Below are 26,185 nucleotides of genomic sequence, written 5' to 3' on the forward strand. Positions count from 1 at the left end.
AGAAAAGCCGGCGAAGAAGAGCGCGGCGGAGTCTGTCCTGCCTCCAGCTTCCAGCATCATCAGTCTTCACCACCATCACTTCTCTTCAGACTTGACGCAAACGAAACTGGGCAGTACTGTTACCGGTCTATTTGAATTTAACATCCGTCGTCAGGTATTTAATCATACCCTCATGACTGTGTTACTTTTAAAACATGTGTGGAGGCTGTAAAGCAGCCAACAGCTCGGCCGTTGGTTCGCGATGCTACCGTTAGTCGCTGCGGTAACGGTAGGCCCAGCGGCTGCCATGGAGATTAGCATGCTAACCTAGCTGCTTGTGCTGACAGTGTTTCCGTTAATTAGATTAAAACATGTTATGGACCCGGCGGAAAACCTTCGTGGGATAAAGCGTACTCCAAATAATCGAGATGGAGTACATTTTCATATTGTGGGGATGTTGACACGATAGCTATTTCAATTTTTATCTGCGGTTGTTATGACAGTGGGTGGAGTGATGTTGTCCAAGTGTTATTGTCGACCGCCACGACAGACGTTCAGCGGGCTACTGTCAGGACCGTAACACATCCATGTTTAGGACATGAATATGACCAGTTAATAGCTGTTGTATGTAAATGCTGACACGACTACGACATTATTTATGGCTACTCCGTAACTCTGACTTCTAATATAAGAGGCAGGTCAATAAAGTATGAATATTATTTTCTGTATACATTTAGAATTGAAGGGAACCAGATCAGAGTCATAAGTGCGAAGCCTATATATTAAGTCTGGATATTTGTGGAATAACACACCATCTCAGTCATTGGTTAGCCTTGAAACTATGGAGAAAGCAGATAAAGAGAACATTGTTGTCAATAGCTGTGTGGTGTTCACATGTTTCCAGTGTGACAGGCCCAGGGCTACCGTGCCTCACTGCAATGCTGCACCCAACATCAGAGGTCTGGATATAGTATGTCTAGCTTGCATACTGAAAAAAGCAGATTTTTTCCACTCAAGTACCCAGCCTGTTGAAGTGTTAAGCAACTTGGCCTTGAAGAAAGCAAGCTAAAAATAAGGAAGAAGAAAACTTCCTTCTTACATGCTTAAAAATGACTGGGGGAAAAAAATGGAAAAAGCCTTAATGGAAATTAAGGTGTTTCTACATGTTACAGATAAAAGTGCAACAAGTAGACTATAACTGCAACTAAGAATTAATCTGTTGATTGCTTTCTGGATCAGTGGTTTTGTTCATAATAGTTTGAAAAAGAAAAAAGGCCCATTGTAATTTCCAAGAGGCAGAGCCTAAGGTGGCATCTTCCTTGTTTTATACAATTAGCAGTCCAAAACCCAAAGATATTAAGTTTATTATCATATATGACAAAGAAAAGCAGCAAAACTGCACACAAATTGACTTGCAGTGTAGTTTTAAAGCATTTGCAATGAGATGACCTTGGCCTAAAAGGGTCTCCGTACTCAAGACTGATTTATACATTAGTGTTGGTTGTTCACATGAACTCACAGTTGAATTAGGGCAGTATAATAAAAATAATAATCATCATCATCATCAATAGTTTACTGTCTCTCTGCCCAATAATCCTAGTATTTACACTCAGAGCATCTTTTGAATAAAACAGATGAATGAACTGAAATTAATAACAAGGAACATTTACTGAGCAGGTTAGTTTTCAGTTTCAGAGGTCAGTTTTTTTATGTCTCTTCACTGTCCTGTAACAAATTCTCTTCTTCCTGCAGTATGTCTGACAAGAGCGAGCTGAAGGCTGAGCTGGAGAGGAAGAAACAACGGATTGCTCAGATTCGAGAGGAGAAGAAGCGAAAAGAAGAAGAGAAGAAAAAGAAGGATGTAAGTGGCAGGAACAATAATTTCATTTTGTCACTAAAGAACCTGCCAGGCTACTGCTTTGTCTTTAGCTTGTCTTGCACTCTGTAGGGAGACTCAAAGCGCGGAGTGGAGGCTGGAGGTGGGTCTGCTGGTGGCCATGAAGACTCTGACCTGGAGAGAAAGAGGAGGGAGGCGGAGGCGCTGCTGCAGAGTGTCGGCATCACCCCAGACATACCCCACGGTATACATGCACGGCCAGCATGCTTCCTTTTTTATCTTCCACCCCCACTTGTCTCCCATCACTTCTGATTATTTGCTTGATTGGTTTGCAGTGTTTATAAAAGTGTCTTCTAACTTTGTGGTCTTGCTTAGTTTCACAGTCGCTGTCTTTTTTTCCCCCTTCGCACAGTATCTGAACATTTGACCTGACCATTGTGTGCATGACACCTAAACCTGCCTGTCATTTATGTTCATTCTCTCTTCTCTCCCCCTTTGTCTGTCCTTTTTGTCGTTTTATCCTCCTTACTGCATGCAAACTCATACTCATGCACTCACTCACTCACACACTTCTTCCATACTTCCCTCACTCTCTCACTCTCTCACTCACTCACTCCCTCCCTCACTCACTCACCCACCCACCCATCGACTCTTGCACTTACAAACACACGCACTCACAGCTCAACCCCTCAGGGTAGTAACAGAAGATACGTGTCTGTTTCACTACCTAGTCCCCGCCCCCATGTCTCCCTCCAACAAATCAGTGGGCAGCGATGCAGGAAGCCAAGATTCTGGGGACGGAAACGCGGGACCCAGGTCTGTGTGTGTGTGTGTGTGTTTGTGTGTGTGTGTGTTTGTGTGTGTGTGTGTGTGTGTGTGAGAGAGAGACAGAGTGAGAGGACGTGTTGGTTTAGGTCATTTTTATGTGATGTACAGTTGAACCTGCATGCTGAGTGTGTGTGTATGTGGTATGTGTGTGTGTGTGCGTGTGCGTGTGTGTATTAACATGTAAATATACTTGATCAATTCTGACCTGTCTCCTCTTTGCCTTTTCACCGGCACGCTGATGTCTTCTCAATTAACATGCACTCCGTTCTTCTTCTCTCCCATGTCTTCTCCATCTTTAACTCTCTTGTACGGCTTTTGCCTGTCTTTTTCTGTGTTTGGTTTCATCCGCCTGTTTTCCATCCCTGTTCTTTTTTCCTCCACACTCTCTTTCTTTCTGTCCTCTCTCTCTCTCTCTCTCTCTGTTGCTAACACCATCTGGTGGTTTGGCTGTGTAAGGACATTGCATTGGGATCCTGACCCCTCTACTCTGCAACTCCACTCCGACTCTGAGCTGATGGGGTACTGCTCCTCCTCTCTCCTTTAGCTTGCCGTCCAGCTTTAATTAGTTTTTGTGGTTTCATCTTAAAACTTGTCTAAACATGTCTGAGTGTTAATGATATGTGTGTACATCATTATTTATGTCTCTACATCTCAAATTTGCATTCAGTTCTGCTTCATACTGCAAACCTGTGCGTGTGCTTATTTCCATGATGGCGTGTGTGTGTATGTGTAGGCGTGGAGCTGTGAGGTTGGGAATGTCCAAAGTGACCCAGGTGGAGTTTGTCCCAAAGGAAATGGTGTCCTACTCCAAAGAAACCCAGACACCCACTGAGGCACTGGCACAAACCGATCAAAAAGCAGGTAAACATTCTTCCTCTCACTTTTTACCAACATGGCATCAAATTTGAGTCAAAACAAACTAAAATCTGTGTGTGTGTGTGTGTGTATTACAGAAGAGGAAGAGGATGAGGAGATAACTGCTCCCCCACCAGCAGAGGACAACCAGGAGGAGAAAGAGGAACAGGGTGAACAGCAGGAGGAGGGTAAGGACAGAAGTTTCTAACATGTAATTATAATATTATATTATTTTATTACTTATTATTAAATGTGAGCTGGCTGTCAATTTGAAATTATCTGCATTATACCAACGTTTGCTGCAGGCAGTCAATCTGTGTCTCTTCAATGCTGATTGATGGAAAAAAAATAGTTAATTAAAAAGTAGTTCATTTCTATCTAAGAATTCAGTATTACAATATCACAGCAAACTGGAAAACCATCAAGTCATGTGTTACCAGTCTTAACAAACTTTTAAGCAACACACTCAAACTATTGTTATGCTAAGAAACTGTTGGCAAAAAAAAACTTCTTTTAGTATTCTTCCTCTACTGATATTTAATTTATTTAATTGTTCATGTGTAGACACTCCAAAAGAGCTGACTGAAGAAGAGAAGCTGCAGGTCTTGCACTCTGAGGAGTTCTTGTCGTTTTTCGAGCGAGGCAGCAGAATTGTGGAGAGAGCACTGGCTGAGCAGGTGGACGTCTGCTTCGACTACAGTGGGAGAGACCTCGAGGATAAGGAGGGGTGAGGCACATAAAAAAAAAAAAAAAGACTTATTGCTGTAAATAGAATAGGCAGAATTGATTCTCCTTTTTTTCGGCCCCTTCCAGTGACATACAGGCAGGCGCTAAGCTGGTTCTAAACAGACAGTTTGCAGAGGAACGTTGGACTAAAAACAGAGTGGTCACATGTCTCGACTGGTCCCCTCAAGTATGTTGTGTTTCTTATTGAGTAGCTTTATATTCAGTAACTGACTGATGAACTTTGAATACCTCGTTGACTCATGCATGACTCTTGAATGATGCTTGTCCTCTGCATCTATAATAACAGCTGTTATGTTCTCTCAGTATCCAGAGCTGCTGGTGGCCTCATATAACAACAATGAGGACGCTCCCCATGAGCCTGATGGAGTGGCGCTGGTCTGGAACATGAAGTATAAGAAGGGCACACCTGAGTACATCTTTCACTGCCAGGTAAGAGTTTCCACTTCAAGAAACTGAATTAAAGACATCGTTCAAATAAATCCTTTAGCTTTATAAGACTAAATATGAAGGCAGAAGCAGATGTATTTAAATCATATTATTTTCTTTCTCCAGTCAGAGGTGATGTCCGCTGGATTTGCAAAGTTTCACCCCAACCTGGTGGTGGGTGGGACGTACTCCGGACAGATTGTCCTATGGGACAACAGGAGCAACAAGCGCACCCCTGTCCAGAGGACTCCCTTGTCTGCAGCTGCACACACAGTAATGCACTGGAGCTCATACACACACATACACACAAACTACTTCATTTAAGTTGTTCCAAAGTGATCAATACAACTGTGTTTTTTTTGTCTTTGCTTTTGTCTGCATCTCTACTTCTGTTTCTTTTTAAGCATGTGTAGTTTGAGTGAGTCTTAACTGTGCTCTGTTGTGTTCAGCACCCAGTCTACTGTGTGAACGTGGTAGGGACCCAGAACGCTAACAACCTGATCAGCATTTCCACTGATGGTAAAATGTGCTCCTGGAGCCTCGACATGCTCTCCCAGCCGCAGGTACGTTGACTAACAAACACGCCGTCATTACTATCAGCTGTTTGTCCGAGAGTCTGAGTCTGATCAGTGTACTGCTGTGTGTGGTTTTTACCTGCAGGACAGTCTGGAGCTGGTGTTCAAACAGAGCAAGGCGGTGGCCGTCACTTCCATGGCCTTTCCTCTGGGTGACGTGAACAACTTTGTAGTAGGGAGCGAGGACGGCTCTGTCTACACTGCCTGCCGCCATGGCAGGTGAGTGCTCTGTGACCTTTGTCCTCATGAGTAACAGATGTCTTCCTGATGACAGATTTTGTCTATATTAAGACTGTTAAATTCTAAAACTTTTTTTGGGGGGCGATCAAGGAGTGAGTTTTGGTGGAAAGAAGGTATTTAGTACACATCATCACAGTTATATTTGTGTGTTACAGTAAGGCGGGCATCACTGAGGTGTTTGAGGGCCACCACGGTCCGGTGACGGGCCTGAGCTGTCACAGTGCTGGAGGACCTGTTGACTTCTCTCATCTCTTTATCTCCTCCTCTTTTGATTGGACCGTCAAACTCTGGAGCACAAAGGTGAGACGCTTACAGTCACACAAACAAACTATTAGATTATTTATTGTTCTTCCTTAACAACTCTCTCCTTCTCCCTGTGCCTGCGTACAGAGTACTCGTCCATTGTACTCGTTTGAGGATAGTTGTGACTACGTCTATGATGCGATGTGGTCTCCAACACACCCTGCCCTGTTTGCTTGTGTGGATCTAGCTGGACGCCTGGACCTGTGGAACCTCAACACTGATACTGAAGTATGCACACACATGAAAATCTCTGAAACTCTGAACCTATAAATACGGAGTAAATCATGACAATAGTATGAGCTGAATATGATTTTCCGAGCCATGAGCTGTTTGGAAACGTGGTTTTCTTTCATTTGGATCACAGGATTCTGAGCAACCATGAATTTACTTGTTTGTAAGCTGATGTGTGGTTGTTTTTTTTAGGTTCCCACTGCCAGTGTGTATGTGGACGGGGCTCCAGCACTGAACCGTGTGAGATGGTCTCACTCTGGTAAAGAAATTGCCACTGGAGACTCGGAGGGACAGGTGCAGGTCTACGATGTAGGGGAGGTGAGTCGTTATCCCTTCTTACTGTGATTCTTTGGTTATTTCTATATTTATTTACTAAAAGAAAAATTAAACAGCCAGTGAGTCTTTCTCATCTCTCCTCCTTGTTTGACATGTTGTTGTGCTTTGTCTGATTTGCTGTCCATCTTTCTTGCAGCAAATCTGTGTGCCCAAGGCTGATGAATGGACGCGCTTCGTCAGGACTCTGGCTGAGATCAATGAGAACCGAGACGAGGCTGAAGAACTCGCCAACGCTTGATGTTACAAACCCCACACTTACAACGTCTCATAAATTCCTCTCAAGTACACTACACACCTATAGCACACTACACAACACTGCCGGAGGAGCTGAGCTCTCCTCTCTCTGGCTCACAGCTTCCCTTTTCCACCTAATAGAACATGAATTGGCCTGAGGAGATGTGCAGAGCTAGAATAGATAGAATAGACAGTTTTAGACAGGTTTGGAGATATTTTTTAAATGTGTCTTTAGAGTTTTAGAGTGCATTTGTAGGACAATGAATGTGATGTGTAGCAGTACTAGTTCAGACAGCACAACTGAGAGAAACATACTGGGAGGTGATTTTCAGCATAGAAGTGTCTGTCAAATCGAAATTCTAGCTCTTTGATAACATCCTCAGGGCTTCATAAACTGCTCTTCTCCTAAGGCCTCAACTGACTCAGCCCTTTTTTTAAATATGCAATTCTTTGTACTCACACCTTTTTATTACCATTTGAGTGTTTTTACATGTTTTAATATTTTCCGGACACGCTTGTGCACATGGCTGACAAAGTGTTTGAGCAGTGTGGAGAACCAAAATGCGAGCATATCACTATCAGACCCTCTTCATCCTCAGCAGCACTCAACAACTAGAACAGCTTATGTGCTTGCACATTCACTCTGGCCTGTGCAGAAGTGTGTCACTCTTACATTTTAACCACTACAATATTTAATATTTATTCTGGTGGTTGCACTTATTTAAATATTTTGTGTATTGTTTAAAAAATGCTGCTTTGTACTGAAAACCTGAGGAGTACAGTCCTAAAATTAGCACTACAAGCTTTTTACTCGGCAAAACCTGATTTCTTGCCTTGAATTTATTGACACTAGTACAATTTAGAAGTTTTTTCTGTACCAAAGGTTATTGTTTCATACTCTGTACCTGTGTTGTGAGTAGTAGAAAACAGTTTCCTTACTTCTCCTGAGAGGATCTAAATGAACTTTCAATATTATGGTGTAAAGCAGAGGTTGGAAGTTAATTTTTACAACAGAAAATTGATTGATTTTTTTTTTCTTTTCCATTTAACTTTTCATTCCATCCACACAGATGCAGCATTCCAACCTCACCAGGCTTAAGATTCTGCTTCAAACTCTTTCTCTCTAACATGTGTAAGCTAAAAATGCACTGTAGCAACCATATTAGATATATCATGACAAAGATCAGTATTCTGCATAGACTAATTGTACTGTATTCTGACTAATTGTTACTGTTCTTGATACACATGACGGTTGCACTTTCCCATTGGAATAAAACTCAAGTCATATTGGTAAAATTAAAACCATATGGATGATTTATTTCAATAAAATACAATGACTGAATTGAGATACATTTAATTTATTAATACCTAATTCTCTGCTCATGATTCGTCTTTCATCAAGAAAACACTTAATTGAAAAGTTCTGTACATCAGTAAGAGTGATTCTCAGAGACCAGGACCAAAGGCCCCACATTACCATAACATTACAGTTACTGTATAATGATGCTGACTGAATGTTACGGACATTTGTCTAGTAACATTTTCTTAACTGCTTCTTATTAGTGTGCTGTCACAGTGCAGTTATACAATATGTACAGTAGTCTCCTGTATGAGGACCAATCAAGAGTGAAGCCCCACACACCATGCTGACCACAATATTTTCTACGCCTGCTATCCAATAAGAGAAGTCCTACTCACACTGAGTATCAGACAGAAAACAGAATAAAAATCAAACCAGCTACTCATGAGAGACAGAGAAGGAGTGCCCCAGGCTCCGTTTTATACAATTGTTGGAGAGGAGAACATAAAGGATGGAGAGGCCAGGAGCGTACAGCCACTGAAGATACAACACAGTCAGTGCTCTGGTCCCGTTGCTGTCTGCGCCTTTACATCCACAGCTGCAGCCAGCTCTCCGCCTCCGCGACTGGCCGGGGACCGCTGCAGCACACCTTCACCCTGGAGAGAGTAACGGGCTGGTGTTGTTTGTTCCTACGTTAATGGCCCCTATTTGTGGAGTGTGTTTTAACCATGTGTGTGTTTGTTTGTGTATCTATCTAAGTGTCTGGCTCCTGGTGCAGGAGGAGAGGGATGGCAAAATGATATGAATATTCAGACCTCTATGGGGCCTGAGCGGGTGTGACGGTGGCTGGCTCTGGGTGATGTATGGAAACCACACCAGAGGATTTGAATTTGGGAAGGTGGAGGCCAAACTTGTTCTCCACCCCAGCGAAGGTAGCTGCAGCCAGACGGTAGCCTCCGACGTGGTCTGCGTTAATGGGGGGAAGCTCCGAGATGCGAGACTTGGGTGTGGGCTCAGATCCTGTTGGACGACTGCAGAAAGAGGACAGGAGTGACCATTAAACAAACATAAAGTAAAAGTACTGGCTTTTTTTTTTTTTTAGCAATGTTAGCTGTAGGGATGGCAGAGACTGGTTGGTCAGTCCAGACTGAAATATCTCAACAACTTTTCAATGAACTGCCATTAAATTTGGTACAGATATCTAGTGTCCAGAGGATGAGTCCTAATGACTTGTAATCTTTCAATTTGTCTGCCTATGAGCAGGATTTGTGATGTCACAAATAGTGGGGAGCCAATTCTGGTCTTTTTTTGTGGTAAAACAATGTTAGACACAAATTATTATCAAGTAGAGTATTTTATATGCACCTTAAAACGTCTGGATGGGACCTTTTAACAATTATTCAATTATCAAAATAGTTGCTGATTAATTTTTTTGTTGATCAACTAATCGTTGCAGCTCTACATCTTTTTTTTTAACAAAAAGAAAATGAACTTACTGTCCCCCAAAGTCGACATAGAACCACCTCTGCAAGAGCTCATAAGTCACCAGAGTCACACCAAACTGAGGAGAAGACCGGCACATACGAGCTGGAGAGAAGAGAGACAATCCAATATGGATTAAATGCAAATATAATCAGACACAAGTTGTGTACATTCAGTAGTGCACACGTACCTCCGGCTCCCTTCCACAAAGCCCTGAACCCCTCCTCTCTCATAATCTTCCTGAAGCAATCAATGACTCCCGTGTAAGTGGTCTGTCCTGCCCTTGCGGCTACTTGCAGACGTGTCTTGATGACATCAGCAGGTGTCACAAGGGAGGCCGCAGGGATACCTGGAAAACGGAGTTTAGAGAAATTCAGACTCAGTTACTCCCTGTGAACAATGGTATGTCAAGCTTGTAGGGAAGGAGATAGAAAGTTATGAATATTTAAAATAGCTATGATCCCAAATGGACAGCACGCACAGCTAGTTTGTAGCTATTCCGCATGACCACTGACGGTAGCTGCTGTTCCGGGTCATAAATCTGAGGTTACCTGCAATTGCTCCAGCAGTGAGAAGCTGCAGAGGCCCCACCCTGCCTTGCTCGTCAGCTAGTTGGGCCTTGGTGTGAGCGTACACGGGGAAATAGATGGCTGAGAAGGGGATGTCTCTCAGGAAACATGCTTTAGCACCCTAAACAGACACACAAAGAACAGACAGATGTATGAGACTGTGCTTGGGAGTAGACTATGAAAGAGTGAGGCCAAGACATAGTGTGTATAAAAGCCACAGACAAAAGAGTGTCAATAAATTAAATACGGATCTTTTTCACACTGTGAGGGGAAAAAAAAAAGCTTTTTGCATAGCACCTAACTACTAATGTAACTTTCATGGGCCAGTCTGCAAGGAGACTGTGTTACATTCAAAGACACATTACCTTGTAGAGTCCAAAGAAACCCAGATCACGGACCACACTGAGCGCACTGACTCGAGGTCCAGTGGTGATCTCGCCTGCCACCTGCAGGCGAATCTTTACAATCTCCAGAGGGTTGGTAAAGATCACCTGAGAGCCTCCGGCCTGGATAAACGGGCAGAATAAGAACTTGTTTACACATTTATATGAAACATCACTGCTCCTGCATTTCACATCTACGTAGCTGAGGGATGGGAGACAAGTCGTGCTCATTAAAATTATCAGAAAGTATTAATAGGAAATATTAAATCCTGATCAATCATTTACTTTGCCATTTCCTCGGACGGCCAATGTGCTGGGCCAATGTGTGTATGGATGAACAATGCTATCGAAAACAAAAACAGAAAAAAAAACATATTGCATTGGACATTGACATTTTAGCTCTGGATGCAATTTAGCACTGCAGTAGCCTAGTAATGTAAGTTTGTAATTATAACAAATGATAGTGCATGCATGGACTACTTCATTATCTCAGAGGGCACACACTTATCTGCATTTCTTTCTTATCTGGCGTTTGAAAGGTTATGAGCCACTTCATTTATGCATTCACACAGAGATGGAGGGGGAACACAGAAGGTATCGGGCCCTGGTACTTACACAGCCACCAGCCAGAATCTCAGCATATAAAGGAATAGTGTCGTCTTTGTCAGTGAACTTGTCTCTTATGAGGTCATTGACCTGTGGGACACAGAGGCAGGCGGGCATGAGATTACAGACAATTTGATCCATCATATCAGTGTGTAAATTATGTTATCATGTGTAACGTGGAGTGGAGTAATGTGTGTGGAGGAGGAGGAACTCACTGTGAGTTTGATAGCCTTCTCAGGTGCCACACCTATAAGCTGAGGAACCAAACCTGCAAGGCATTATGGGGGATTGAGTCACAGGAGAATCACATTTCATTTGTAATAGTGGGCAAAGAGGAGCAACGAGGGAGAAATCAAAAGGAAATAAGAAGATGGAGTAAAAATTAGGCCAAAAACATGAAGATGAAGATCAATGTGTTTTTCATACAAAAGATCAGAGCTGCAAATAATCAATTAGTTGATTGACAGAAAATTAATCCTCAACTAATTTGACAATCGAGTAATTGTTTAAGTAAATGTCTAATCAAAAGTGCCAAATATTTGATGGTTCCAGGTTCTCAAATGTAAGGATTTGCTGTATTTCCGGGTCTTCCATTATATTAAACTGAACATTTTTGGGGTTTCGTACAGTTGGTCAGACAAAACAAACAATCTGAAAACACCACCTGGGACTTTTGAAAATTGTGAACGTGATTTTTCACCATTTTGAGATGTTTTATAGACCAAACTATTAACTGATTAATCAGTAATAAAAAATAATTGTCAGTTGCAGCCCTACAAAGGATATTAAAGATGAAGAGCTTGAGAGAACAAAGTACAGAACAAACATACATACTAATAACAATAGTATCTGTAAATATAATTCTGCTATTATTAGACAAAGAAGGATGTTACATCACTTTAAGAACAAGTAGACATTTTAATTCAGAAGTCAAAAAAAGGGCTTCATTTTAAAACACAAATCTCTGACGCCCTTTTCATTAGAGCAAAAGAACATGGCCTACCTCTGTAGAAGCCGAAGACGCCCTCATAGCGAAGCACCTTCTTAGCACAGTCAAAGCTGTTCTTGTACATTAGCTCTCCGACAAAGGATCCTGTGGACCTCTGGTTCTGCATACGAGTCTTCACCAAGTCAATGGGGTACACTGCCGTCGCTCCCGTGGCTATGCAAACATGTGCAAAGTCAGACTAAATACTTTCCATTCCAACGGATATAGTAGATGCTCTTGTGTGTCTAGCAAGACCGTTATCCGTCTCTAGCCACAGTGTAACAGAGAAGCCCTTAACTCACCTCCAGCGATGGAGCCCAAGGTGAACCTGTAGGCGGACTCTGCAATTTGGAGCCACACAGGCCTGGAAACGTCCCCATGGGCCTGAAGGGGAATCACAAATTAGACCACGGTGCATTTACATAATGAAAATTATTAAAGAGGATGAATATTCAGTTGTAAATAAGCAGCTCTGACTTAGAAGATATTTTTGAGATTGACAGCTTACTGCTGATCTGATTTTGTCAGCAATGTTACTTATTTGTGAACAAATACAAACTTCTTACCTGTTTCTGAGTTTCAACCAGGTGGTAGGGCAGACATCCTTCCTCTAATGGAGCTATTCTCTCGATGTCAGCGAGGTTCAGACGCCTAATACACATTATAAACATGCTTGTTATATGCGTAAATTGTGATATATATTATATATTATTAAGTAGCAGAGTGGGTGTTTACCCAGAGGGGGAGTGCAGGCCAGATAACTGGTACAGGATGTCAATTTCCATGGGAGTGATCTGACCAAACTTGTTGGCAGCATGAACAAACTCTTCTGCAGAGAGAGATAAGAGAGACGGTGAATAAAAACCATTCGACTCATGTGAACAGCATAGCTGAAAGGCAACATGACAGTAATGTAACAATCTGTGCACCTTTGGTCACGAGTGTGTCCTTCCGTGTGCCAGCCAGTGTGCTGTAGATCTTGCGGATCAACTCCATGTTGTTGAGGAGGGAGTTGAAGGCATTGAAGTAGGAGAAGCTGACCATGTGGGAGGTGCTGCCACCTGCAGCCTGGTAAGAGGAAAGGAAGTGCATGTCAGGTAACTGTCTGTCTCTAAATAAGCTTTTGTTTTTTTATATTAAACTCTTTATGAGAACGCCAAGATGTACAGTTACAAATATTACTCAATACTGCCATATGTAAATGTAACCTTGTTTTATTTCTTTCCTTTGGCCCTTGTGTTAAGGAGTAACTTTCCTCCTTTAACATATTGTCATATTGTATTGCCATTTTTTATTATAGCCTGGGCTTGTGCCTTAATTATTTAGCTCTACTTGAAAATTACACTAAACAAACAGTATGTTTCAAAAAATGTAATGTACACGAAAAAACAAACCTATTCATTCCTACAAAGCAAATATTAGCAATTTTTTCCGCTTTATGTGATTTAAATCAGGACAGGACTTGACCACCATATTTAGCCCCGTCAAGAAATGTCAGAGATTATAGTGGGAACGTATAGAAACACCTATCATAAGAAAACACTGAGGAGCCCGAGCAGAGCTTAAAAGATTATGCAAATAAGTAATGCACCAGGTTGAAAGTGAGCGATATTGTCATTTAAGGCTAATAACCCCAGATGCGACACGGATGAGGATTCATAAAAGAGTGGATTATACTTCTAATTGTCAGTGATCAAAACATAAGTATTGTTTTTCATATTTCAGGGGCAAAATAAAACTTTTCTTGAACGTGTTAGCGTTGGAATATTTACATATATTTGCTACTAAAAACCGAGTAAAACTCTCCTGTAAATCAGAACTGAATGTTATCTGTTGCCATAATGTAAAATTGTACAAGTGTCAGTAAGCTCTCCATGCACGCACACGCACACACTCACTGAGACAAGGTTCTCCTCCACAAAAGGTGTAAGCATGTGGTGCCTGATGGTGGCCATAATGTCACTGAAGTCCATGGCGGAGATGACACCATTCTTCCCTTTGTCCTTCTGAGCAAACGCCTGCCGTGCGTGCTCCAACTGCAGCTCCTAAAATAACATGACACCACAAGGCCGAGTGTAAATATAGTCAAAGTAAAACTTTGAGTGCGTGTCTCTATCTCAGAAGGAGGTGGAGAGAAAGAGTGAAAGCGAGAGACTATAAAAAAAAAACTGATGTGTAATCAGTGTAATCAGCATACCTGCAGGAACTGGGTGAACTCGAGGTAGTTGATGCGTTTCTTGCGGTCGTGCCCAAAGTGCAGACGGATGAACTCACAGTCCCAGTTGAAGGGAATGTGGTGGTGCACTGTGGTCTGGCTGAAAATGTCCCGCACATTCTCTGCAACACAAATACACATTTAAAAAAAAACCCAAAAACAACACATATAATTTTTGTAGGTATATGTATAAGTAGATGTGTGCATGTTTTATTTCTGTACAGTGTTATTTCATCTCTATGTGCATGTATGTCAAGTGAAGCCCAATCTCAAGGTGATTTTGTTTTGTAATGTTAACTGCCTGTTAACGACAATAAAGCTAAAAAAAAAAACACAAAAAAAACACAATAAGTGATCAATCTTCTTATTAAATAATAATTTGGTCAAATCATTCCAATGACATAACATAAAGCTTTGTGTGACATAAGAAAGTAAGTAGAAGTTGGAAGGAAAGAAGGAACAGTGTATGAGAGCGATTGTGTTAAGTCCATCCATGTGTAATTACTTAGTTTAAGGAGTAATCTGGTTACGTTAGGAAATTCTTTCTCCACAGTGCACTGCGGGAAAACATGTAAATTGGTCTTATGACGTGGCACACGAACCCTTCAGAAATGTAGTGCTAAAAATCTTTCACACAGTGTACAGCGTAATGTTCTTTTTGTATCAATTGAAATCATATGTTCAAATGCACGCATACAGGAAACGCAGTGGTTCATACCGAAGGAAATGGCTCCAGTTCCACTCTTGTCAAACAGCTGGAAGGCAACTATGAAGAGAGTGTCGGGTGCACACAACACTGACTCAAATGCAAGAAACTCCTGGAACGAGATCAGCCTGCCATTGTGGGTGTTTATGTGGTGTAAGAGAGGAAAAAAAAGAACAATTGTTAAACATTTCAAAGACTTCGGAGAGAAGCCAAGAGCAGGTCATAAAACATTGCTTAAGAGGACCAGTTTACCAAAAACACATATTTTCTCTATCCTTCATATTTTTACTTCTGTTCTTTTTAACCTCTGATATAAAAGCCATATGCAAACATTTAATATACAATGTCCTCTTGTGAACTGAAAGGAGTCAGTCAGTAAATGAGATTACATATGGTTGACTGAAACATTTTTCCTTTCTTTCATCTCTGGGAAAATTTGTCACTCAGTAAAGTTTCCTGAACAGACCAAATGTTCAGAGTTTGTGTGTATGTAATTTGAGCATATATAACTACATACACAAACAGGATCAGCACTGAGAGTCATTAGGAGTTTTATCTTATCTGTAAGTAGTTATTTTGGCAAGTTCTGATCAGACATAGCTCAATAACTTGTCAGTAAGAGATGATAAACAGTGTGTCTGTGTGTTTGTGTACCCGTCCTTTGTTGTGTCAGCCACAGCAGCGATAAGCTGTACAGTTTTAGGGTTGTGGTGGATCTGTGTGTGTAGTCCTAGATACTTCTGGACAAAGTCTCCTGGGGTCATGAACCGCTCTCCATCCTTGTCCACTGCACTGGCATACTGAGGGGAGAAACAGAAAATAACATATCAGGATGGATACTTTCACAGACGCCAACTTCTTTTCTCTTAACCAACCGTGACTAAAGAATTACTCCATATACACAAATAAACAAGCTAAAAAAAATCAGGTGTTTTATAATCCAATTTATAGATCCAACAGTGCTTGTCAACAGCTTTGTTGATCCTCACAGTGCCCTGCGTAACGACATGTTCAGTCAGCGTTCAGGGGTATGAGCGTGGAGCATGACAACAACTGAGCAGTACTACACTGGATACTGTAGCCGTTTTGTTACTAGTTGAACACAAGCTGTGAACATTATAGGTGCAGGATCTCTTTTAATGCTACTCTAACTTTATAACAGATAATACAGATTTATAAAGATTAATGGCAGCTCTATCATTGGCTCTAGTGATTCACGCAACACCTTCGCAACTAAGGTCCTCGACTTTGCAGCTGTAGCATGACATGTCAGACTTACACCAGCCCACATTGAATCACACATGAGCATGCACACATGCACACATGCACTCATGTTATGGCTTGAACCTGTTAACTATTTGACCTACGTTTACCAGCACACTGACAACTGCTGATCCACACATCTATCTTTGGGTCACACACATTCACAGGTTAACCTCTTACTGTAGTCACCCATGACATCTCATGGTCATAAATAGATCAGTCTGCCTTTGTATCCTCTGTCATGCAATGGCTTTTACTCTGACTCCTTTATACATAACATGAGCACTGGCGTGACAGTGCACTCCATAAACATCAAGGACATGCAGGTCCTTGGTTGTGCTGCGCTTGATAGAGAAACAAAAACTGACAACTTCACCTGAACAGGGACTTGAACCCTGGACCCTTATATTAATAGTCTGACGCTCTACCGACTGAGCTATCCAGGCTCTGAAAGAAATCATCCTCTGCCTGCAAAACCGTCCGACACATTCCCTCAACATACAATAATGTCAGACCAGGACCGAGGACAACAGATATTAAGGAACACTTACTTATCTTGCAGTGCTGAACCAACACAAGCACACTACTCACTACTACAGCTGCTGCTTATTCAACAAGCAATTATGTTTAAGCTTCCACTTCTGTCAGAAAAAAACCAATGTTAGTCTACCAGATGAAGATGATCACTGACAAGCTATTATTTTACAGTTACTTGTGCTTTAATGTAATAACAGCAGTCTCTGCTGAACCTTTAACTGTAGCCAATAATATCATTTAATCCCCATGACACAACTTTACAAGCTCATTGACCAAGTGAAAACAGTCCTGAGTCGCATGAGTTGTTTTCTTCATGCAGAGTTGAATCAATCTGATAGACTGATGGATTACTATATATATGCATACCCTGACGTTGAACAAAGGAGCATTTCAGACCGTTTTGTTAGGATGAAATCTGTGCAAACTTTACCTTCTGGAAGATTGCTTTCAGCTCAGTTGGGTCCCCACGTTTGGTAGATTGCACCTAAAAGGAAAAAAAACACACAATAACAGAAATTCATGACAATGTTTTGACAATGCAAATGTGTGTTTTTATTTGTAAAGAAAGCTGCTGATTAAAGCTAGTTTTTGCAGGGCGGTATACTGGGCACAACATAAAGCAAAACAAGCAAGCTGCTTTGGGTTGAAGTCTCCTTGAAACGACCACTGCTGTGAAGGAGAAACTCAACCCGCTGCGACAAACACAGACTAAAGCTGAGACTAAAAGCACCCCGACATTAACATCATGTTAAGCAAGTTACACAGCGAGCTAAACAGTCGACCAGCCAAAAAGTCTAATCTCGACACCAGCTCAAACTACATCTGGCTAACCAGCTAGCAAGCACAAACTACTCAGATGAAGAGGACACACACCGTTGCAATGACACGTTAAGCTTTAAATCTGCGGGGAAAAATGCGAAAGGTCGAGAGCAAATTAACAAACAGTCGACTGCTGTGAAAAGACACGAGTTCAGTTAAGCGTTAGTGATTTTATCAAGGCACTATTAGTCGTCCCGGCAGCTGGTTAGCATTATCTCGCTAACTTCCGAGGTTGCAGATGTCTCATCAAGGCCAGCGCAGACTGGCGCAGTGATGCTACGGGCTCACTGTCACCGCATCCGCCGACACCCTCCCCGCACAGCACCGCAAACACTAGCTCTGACAGTGGCCACACAAGAAAACGAGCAGAGGACATGCAAAAATGATAAAGTAAAGGTTTGAAAATCGCTACGGGAGCGATGCCGAAGTCACCTTGACCGCCATGCTGGTTTGACGTCACATACAGTGAGCGAGCAGGGCGCAGCTCACGCGCTCTCAGACGTGTATGAGTCAGGAAACAGCGCGGCATTTCAGATAATATACAAGTCAATACAAGTAGTCATCACCTATTCAATCTTTTTCTTTTAATTATAGTACTTCACAGTAACAATATTAAATGTTTTGTTGTGATGGGGGCAACTGGCACACACGTGCACGTGCGTCTCTCTCTCTCTCTCTCTCTCTCTCTCTCTCACACACACACACACACACACACACACACACACACAAATAACCAGTTGAGTCAACAGACACCACATAGATTTTCCAGTTTCCCTGCAATCATGTGAAAAGTTGAAGCTGACGTAATAATGTGCTTATCTTGCATGAGGAGGAAATTACTATTCCTAAACTTTAGTATGGATCCTATAAATTGTCTACCTCTTCTCCATCCACTACTGCTACTATTAGCACTACTACTAGCCTACAACTGCTACTACAAACACAAGGAAATACATAGAGGGCATGTTGACCTTCTCTCTACTACCATAACTACTACTAATGTTACTACTACTGCTGCTACTATCAGAATCAGAGTCATCTTTATTGGCCAAGTATGTTTACACATACAAGGAAGTTGACTCCAGCTTAGTGGCTCTCAGTGTACTTACACAGAATAACAACACAACAAGGAATGACTATACAGGTGACTACAGGTACTATTGGTACCACTGCACTGCTACTGGGCTAGTACTATTACTGCTGCTACTACTCCTGCTATTAGTACGACTACTGCTGCTGCTACTGACCCTGAACATGGACTGAATTAACAGGACATTTTATAGACAGACAACATAGATCACACTCTGCCAAAAGCCATATACTGTAAGCCCATTGTTGACTTTCAAAATGCTGATTTGAAAATGCTCCATTCAATGAATACTGACTATGTTTCAATATCCTAGCCTAAATGTTGCAAATGTCTATTTTTGTTCTCAGAAATGTTTTCACTTTTTGTTTAATAAGAGAGATAAGTTCTTGTAGCTTATCTCAGTGACCTTGGTGAGGTGTCAATATGAGATATCAACAGTGTTTGTTGTCACTGATAAGATGGTGACCTAGTATCTTCACTACCTGCACTACAGCACCAGCCATTGCTCGTATTATGCAACTTTGTTTAACAACCGAGGTAATGCCATCTGTTGCAAGAGGAAATGTCCTTTATAGAGGAATTCAAGTGTCTGACTGGTTTCAAAGAGAAGACTGGGGTGTTGAAGTTGGAGTCAGGAGCCACTGAGCTATAAGACTTAAAGCTGTCCCATTCATTTCTTCATACTGCACCTTTACAGAACAACCATCATGCTTTGTGTAATCACATTGGCAGCCTAAAAAAACATTTGTGTATAATTAATACCTGTGGAATATTTCATAAGTATAGAAGCAAGAATTAAAGCATAATGTGGTTGCAACTTAAATAAATGACTTACAGGAACAAAAGGACACTCACAGTAAGTCTCCCCTTATCTGAAATTCAGCATTTTGTTGTGTTATCAGGACCAATGTTACAGTCAATGTTAGTATATTAGATAATGATGAATTACTAGAGACTTTACAGAATGGGTGTTACCATATTAATGAATCAGTAAGTGAAGATAAATATCTGTGAATTAATCATACTGACACTATCTTCATCAGTAGTTCCTGATTAACTCTGAACCAGACATGAAATGATAATGGTTCACGTCTGAGTCTAAATGTAAACAACACAAAAAGTATGTTTTTCTCTAAAACTGTGGTACAACCTCCTAATGCTGATATTTTCATCAAAGGTGAAAGAATTGACATAGTCACTGATTTTAAATATCTTGATGTGACATTGGATCCAAATTTGAACTTTAAGAAACATGTCAAAAATCGGTTAGAACCATAAAGTACAACTTAGCAAATTTTAGACATATTAGAAGCTGTCTCTCTTTGGACACAGCCACGATATTTATGCATGCTATGATTCTCTCCCATATGTCTTATTGCATCACATGTTGGGGGCAGGCTGGAGAAACAGCCATAAAACCTTTTGAGCCCTTATATTAACAAACTCTAAAAACTCTTAACAAAAGGCCAATGCATTTCCATCACTGGAGGGTACTGGAGAAATACAATTTACTGAGCTTTGACAATTTTAGATTATTCTCAAATTTGTGCCTAGTTTATAAAATTTTAAATGGTTTGGCTCCTCCTCCACTATGTGACTTTGTGTACTATCGCTCAATAAATTCTATTAGATCTTCCAGAATATCCTCTACACAAGATTGTACTATACCATTTCGTCACACTGCATTTGGACAGTCAGCTTTCCATTTGAAAGCCACAACTCAGTGGAATGCCCTACCTGATGATATACCTGTAGTTCAATCAATACATTCAAGGCCAAATTAAAACATCAACTAAAGATGAATCAGCTGTGTGACAACTGAGTCTAGTTTACATTATTAATTTTTAATTGACATTGTGGGTGTGTGTGTGATGTGCTATTGTGTGTAGCTTTGTATTTTGTGGTTTATATGGTGTGTTCTGTGTGTTTTTTTGTTGGATTTTTTTGTTTTTTGTTTTGTTTTGTTTTTGGGTTTTTTTTTGTTTTTTTTTTTGCTTTGTACTGTTTGTTGTTGTGTTGTTGTATGTTTTGATTGTGGGGAACTATGGATGCAAATTAGCTTTGAGCTAACTCCAGTGCAGTGCATCTTTAATGTTTAAAACTGCACACTGTCCCAATCAATAAATCAAATTAAAAAATAATTACTGATGCTTAAAGATTAGTTACTCTTTTTGTGCACCTCAAGTAAAGTCACATATCATACTGACTAGTAATCCCTCATTTTCCAATTAGTTCCTTTTTAACAAAACCAGAGACTGCAGGATTCTCCAAAAAATCTTTTAATCATCAGATTCTGTAACATTCGTGATGCTGACGTCTTAAAAATGAATGTGATAAACAGTATGTACGAGTGTAATTACACTTAAAGATTTGACCATGGAGCTGTGTGGAAAGGCAATAACACAGAAAAAACTGCTTTCACAAAGTGTATTACATATTTACATTTTTAAGAAATGGCTCAAGGTCCAGAAAAATAATAAACGGTCTAAAAATAGATCAGGACTGAAAAAAGGGGATCATTATTAAGTGAAAGGTTCATGTGTTGATGATTAGTACATCAGATTATGTTCACCAATCGGGGGTTTCAATGGATTTTTTGAGACAAAGGTGGCAAAGTGGTGAACAAATTGTGCAGCGTACACAGTTGGTGCACACAGTCATGCATCTTTAGAGTGTTGTGCACTTAAGTGAAAAAAATCATGATTTGACATGAAAGTGTCCATGGGGATTTAAATTTTATACAAAGATGGAACAAAAAGATGAAAAATAAAGTTTGTGACAAATGACAGTGTTTATTTTGTAGGTCCAGAATGATGTTTATTTCCTGATTCAATACTATTTCGATACTTGGGTGCCAATTTGATTCAGAATCAATTCACGATTCAAAACTGATTTTTGATTGAATGAATAGGAAAGGCAACACTATTTTCAGTCTCTTGCTCCAGTATACTGTGTGCCACACAAGAGAAGAGATAGAAAAAAGGCTTTAGCAAACACTTCAGGTCCTGAAGTTGATAGCTGAATGGTCCAGCGCATTTCCTTTACTTTCACATTATTATTAATATATACAAATATCTTGGACAGACATTTGATTGTCCGCTCCCTCCCCATATTTACTTATTTTTTGTATGCTTTATTTATATCTACAGGAAATTTAGTGTCATGAATCTGCATGTATTTTACTTTGTGGGAGAAACCGGAGTACCCGGAGAAAACCCACATAGATACGGAGAGAACAAAAAGGGGGGAGCAAAAAGAGAGAAAGTTTTCTGTGTCATGGTGTGAGACTGAGAAATACAAAAAGTTGCTATGGTTCTGTCCACGTTTTGGCCTTTTCTTCATTCATCCAGACTGAGTCGTGGGACTCTAGCTTCAGTAAATCTTCTCTGAGATTGCTATGGTTCTGTCCAGGTTTTGGCCTTTTCTTCATTCATCCAGACTGAGTCGTGGGACTCTAGCTTCAGTAAATCTTCTCTGAGATAGCTACATTTCATACATGTATATTATCCCATTTTCAAATACGTCAGCTGGTCTGCCTCCTGTTGTGAATGATATATTACAATCATCGGCCTTGATAGTAATATGATCGGAGAACAAATATGACCAAAGGTGTCCAGTGTATGAGTCATGTCCTCTGTGGCTAATAATAGAAGAAAGCTTGTATGTCTGTGTTCTGTTTTCATCCAGAGGGATTTCTATCAATTCAGATGGAGTCACAGGTTCTCTAAGCACATATCCTCTGGGGGTTACTCGAGGTAAATAAAGGACTAAAATGTCAGGGCGTGTCCATATTTGTTGTCTCTCTGTTGTGGAACCACATGCTGTACATTTATCTTGGCAGTCTTGGTTAGCACGTTTGAAAAGAGAGTAAATGGACTCGAATTTATGTGGTGGTGGCAAAAAATAAATGCTACCCTGGTTTGAGGTGGTAGATGTAGTGAAGTTACAATTTTCACACCTGATAACATCTGTTACCTGATAAGTGGTTTGAATCCCACATTGATCAAACCAGCACAATAAAGGATTTATTAAATCCAGAGAGTCATTATTGTGCAACATGGTCAACGACATTACTTCACTTGATAACTCTGTCAAAACCTCACAGATTTCTGCTGGACTGAAATGTCTTCCTGGGTTTTGGAGGGCTGTTAGAAAAAGCTCTGCAAATTTTGGTGTGATTGTTGATGATTGTATAGATTCTGGGGTTTGGTGTGTTAATTTCTCCTGCACCACTTTCAGATTCAATGTAGCTTGTAGAGTTGCATTCATCCAGCAGTTATTATAATGGTTGGGAAACCTGCATATATACTTGCATGGATCACTGTACCAATCTTTTGGTCTGTGTCTATACTGATTCCCTTTGGTGTCACAGTGCTTCCCAACATGGGACACTGTAGCACTGTTCTCTTCCCTTCTTGCTGCAGTGTGTGAAACAGCAGTGGTGCCTATCTTATCTGGTGTATCTGATATGATCCTGCCTGTTGAATCAGCTAGATCTTGGTCAGAGGGACCAATAGTGGTTTCTTCATGTCTAACTCCATCACTCTCCTCCTCAGCGAAGTATGGCTTGAAGAGTGTCCTCACAGTTTTACAGACCAAGGTGCCCAAAATGAAACCCATTGTAAAGAAAGGCATGTTGCAAATTAAATCCTATCTAAAATGTGGGGTTAAAAAAACTGGCTTATATTATATTCTTGGATGAACTAATGAACTATACTAACAACAATAGTGTCTGGTAAGATGACACATCAAAGCCATTTATGTACACGTCATAACATTCTACAACGGAATGCGTGACGTGCACCAGACTCGGTTGGCGTGCGCGTAAAACACGTGCCGCATTGACGCGCACGTTGGCTTCCGGAAGTATAAGGCTGGGAGCAACCGTGATTAAGAGGGAGACCCCGAATAATAATAATAATAATACTTGGAAACAGCAACAACAAATACAATATAAAAAAAACATTTATTTGGTTCTTTCAAATAACTTAAGAGTAACTATATTGGCTACATTTAGCCTACTTTGTGTTTTGAAAATGGGGTGAGGAATAAAAAATAAATGAAAAAAATCTACATGTTACAGAAAGACTTTTGTATTGATCAATAAATAGAATTACTGAATTGTGGAAAACACTCATGATTCATGTATTTGCAGTTACACAGCTTAAACTATATTTCCTTGAATTGATTCACATCTTTTGAATATTGCAATTTATGGGACTTTAGTTGCAAACACACTGCGTTCTAATTATTACCTCTATAGTTATGGAATATCCCAAAAATTAACACGATATTAGTTTTTGTAGGCTGCCAACATGATTACACAAAGCATGATGGTTGTTCATCATACTGTAAATGTGCAGTATGAAGAAATGGATGGGACAGCTTTTAGTCTTATAGCTTGGCAGATCCTGACAACAGAGGACATTACCTTGGTTTTTAAAGTTACATAATATGAGTCATGGCTAGTGCTGTAGTGCAGGTAGTGGAGATATAGTAAGTCACCATCTTATCAGTGACAACAAACACTGTTGAGATCTCATATGGACATCTCACCAGGATCAATACTAGTATTAGTCAGTAATGATTGAATTGGGGGATAGAGATAAATTGAATGGAAAAGAAAAAGAGGAGGAGTTATATACTGTACAGTCCAGACAGTTACACAGTTTTTTCTCCACAGGCTCTGTGCTTCAGCACACTCAATTTGAAATTGAATAATGTACACTGCAATAAAGCGCCAAGCTTCTCTCAGCTTTAGTTTGAGTAGGTTTACATTAATATCGAAAGAACTGTGTGGCAGATATAGCCCTTTTATCACAAAATGCCTAAAGTTTAGAGGTCAAATGTAAATGGACACTTGGCTACTAAATGTTTGTTGGGCAGCGGTGTGTCGTTTCAACTTTAGTTTGTGTACAAAAGAGCTCACACGTTGATTGAGAGTTGAGAGTTGCCATTGAAGTTGTGGTGGAGTTGTCTGTCAATATGCGGAGTAAAGAGGTGCCCATGCAAGTGAAGAATATAATAATGAGGTTGGGGAAAAAAGCACAAGTCTATCAGAGAGAAATTATAGAGGTAGTTCAATCAGGAGAGACAAGTGAATGAAGCAAAAAAAAAAAAGTTTATTATATAGATGATACTGATGATTAAGTGTTGTAAAAAGTCTTTGGCTCTTAGACTCTACAGGGAGATTTTTGAATCGAAGGACATCAGTCCTGAGCAGCAGCAAGATAAATTAAAGATAAAGTTAAGAATGCACTCCAGGATGTATGTTTCTTTGTCAACGATCAAGAGAAGACTTCATGACCAGAGCCTAAAAGCATTCACCACAAGATGCAAACCCCCTGCTAAGTGTCAAAAACAGAAAGGCAGGCTGTAGTTCACAAAAAGAAACCAGTAGAAGTCTGGAACAAAGTTCCTTCAACTGATGAAATTAAAATCTGAGACACTGCACACTGAAATTTTTTGATGATTTCACTGCTGACAGAACCAACAGGATGAATGCAGTCAGATACACGAGCATTCTGTGTGCTCATATTCAGCCAAATGCATCAACACTCACTGGACTACATTTCATCACTCAGCAAGACAACGGTCATACGGCCAAAGCAACCAAAGAGCTTTTCAGGGTGAAGTCAGTCAGTGAGACAATCACCTGATCTCAATCCAATTGAGCTGCATTCCACTTGCTGAAGACCAGACTAAAGGCAGAGAGAGCCCACAACAAGCTAGAGCTGAAGGTGGCTGCAGTGAAGGCCTGTGAGAACATCACCAGGGGAAACTGATGTCTATGGGTCAAAGATGTCAGGCAATTATTATCATTATAAAGATATAGCTGGATATGCAGGTTGGCTTAACGCTACCAGAAGATAGCTAGAAAGTCAATTTTAGTTGGCAAACACACCGCCCCTTTTCTAGCTTCAGATATTCTTTTGAATACATTGTTGCACAGGAGGAGGACTGTGGAGTTTGTTCCATCACTTATATTGTAAGCTCAGTAAGAAGTGGTCTTTTAATGTCCAGAATGAACAGGAGGAATGATTACAGTGAGAAAAGCCTGTTTCAGTGTTCATTTGGGGCCTGACTATTGCTTTAACAAAGACCTGAAAGATTGTGAACTTGTCCTCTAATGTGGAGATTTTTGTTTTGATGAAATTTATAGAAAATGCGTGGCAACTAAGACAGAGAGCACTGTATCAATCATAATAGCACATTACTGCCATGTAAATTGAATGCTTTAAAGTTTTCTAATTTGTGGAACTGTACATTGTGATTTATCATGTGGCCATCTTGGTTATCGATGTGGTCTAGTGTGTTGTAACCCCATATGGTGCAGGACACTCAAATAAACAAATAAAAATCTGACTTTTAATTTTGGATAATTTGCCCAGACTTCCTCCTCATGAAATGTTCTATGTTGGATGTTTTGTACAGTAAAGTCCATTATACTGAAATGCTCCCTGCAACCATCTTTCTTATTACTGCAGCACAAACAGAAAAACATCTTGAAACTCTGCTTCATTTTTGAACATCAAACTACTGTAAAGTAAAGCAGTTGAAGAGCACACATGCTGTACCTACTTAAAACCACTAGAGCTCGACATCTCACCACACAACCTTCTATTTCTTCAGTTTG

At 40.5% G+C, this 26,185-nt stretch overlaps 2 protein-coding genes and 1 non-coding gene across 8 annotated transcripts; 1 reads left to right on the top strand and 2 right to left on the bottom strand.

Moving 5' to 3' along the window:
• The first annotated feature begins 68 nt into the window (after positions 1–68).
• Positions 69–7,937, top strand: LOC121908407 (dynein, cytoplasmic 1, intermediate chain 2a-like). Of its 4 annotated transcripts, none has more exons than XM_042428388.1 (17): positions 69–154; positions 1,732–1,840; positions 1,928–2,060; positions 2,497–2,632; positions 3,101–3,163; positions 3,378–3,505; positions 3,598–3,687; positions 4,064–4,226; positions 4,313–4,412; positions 4,550–4,675; positions 4,799–4,945; positions 5,122–5,235; positions 5,333–5,466; positions 5,643–5,787; positions 5,878–6,018; positions 6,214–6,339; positions 6,494–7,937. In XM_042428388.1, the coding sequence occupies exons 2-17, from the start codon at positions 1,733–1,735 to the stop codon at positions 6,593–6,595; spliced, it is 1,956 nt and encodes a 651-aa protein (XP_042284322.1). In that variant the 5' UTR covers positions 69–154; position 1,732; the 3' UTR covers positions 6,596–7,937. The 4 variants fall into 4 exon arrangements, with proteins under 4 accessions (XP_042284322.1, XP_042284323.1, XP_042284324.1 ...); XM_042428389.1 differs by having other exon boundaries at positions 2,548–2,632; XM_042428390.1 differs by lacking the exon at positions 3,101–3,163.
• LOC121908406 (calcium-binding mitochondrial carrier protein Aralar1-like) lies at positions 7,883–17,982 on the bottom strand. Of its 3 annotated transcripts, XM_042428386.1 has the most exons (19): positions 17,892–17,982; positions 17,071–17,124; positions 15,495–15,640; positions 14,853–14,968; positions 14,117–14,256; positions 13,818–13,964; positions 12,849–12,987; positions 12,655–12,748; positions 12,486–12,570; positions 12,222–12,303; positions 11,935–12,093; positions 11,147–11,199; positions 10,941–11,021; positions 10,308–10,448; positions 9,925–10,063; positions 9,564–9,722; positions 9,388–9,478; positions 8,707–8,922; positions 7,883–8,547 (listed from the first exon to the last, which is right to left on the bottom strand). In XM_042428386.1, exons 1-18 carry the CDS (start codon positions 17,901–17,903, stop codon positions 8,709–8,711), a joined length of 2,052 nt encoding a protein of 683 aa, XP_042284320.1. In that variant the 5' UTR covers positions 17,904–17,982; the 3' UTR covers positions 7,883–8,547; positions 8,707–8,708. The 3 variants fall into 3 exon arrangements, with proteins under 3 accessions (XP_042284320.1, XP_042284318.1, XP_042284321.1); XM_042428384.1 differs by having other exon boundaries at positions 7,883–8,922; positions 17,892–17,981; XM_042428387.1 differs by lacking the exon at positions 17,892–17,982 and adding an exon at positions 17,514–17,879 and having other exon boundaries at positions 7,883–8,922.
• On the bottom strand, positions 16,477–16,549 carry trnan-auu. Its single transcript has one exon. It is a non-coding gene; the product is annotated as a tRNA-Asn (tRNA).
• Positions 17,983–26,185: the final 8,203 nt, after the last annotated feature.

The sequence above is a fragment of the Thunnus maccoyii genome, chromosome 12 (assembly GCF_910596095.1).
Source record: "Thunnus maccoyii chromosome 12, fThuMac1.1, whole genome shotgun sequence".
NCBI lineage: Eukaryota > Metazoa > Chordata > Actinopteri > Scombriformes > Scombridae > Thunnus > Thunnus maccoyii.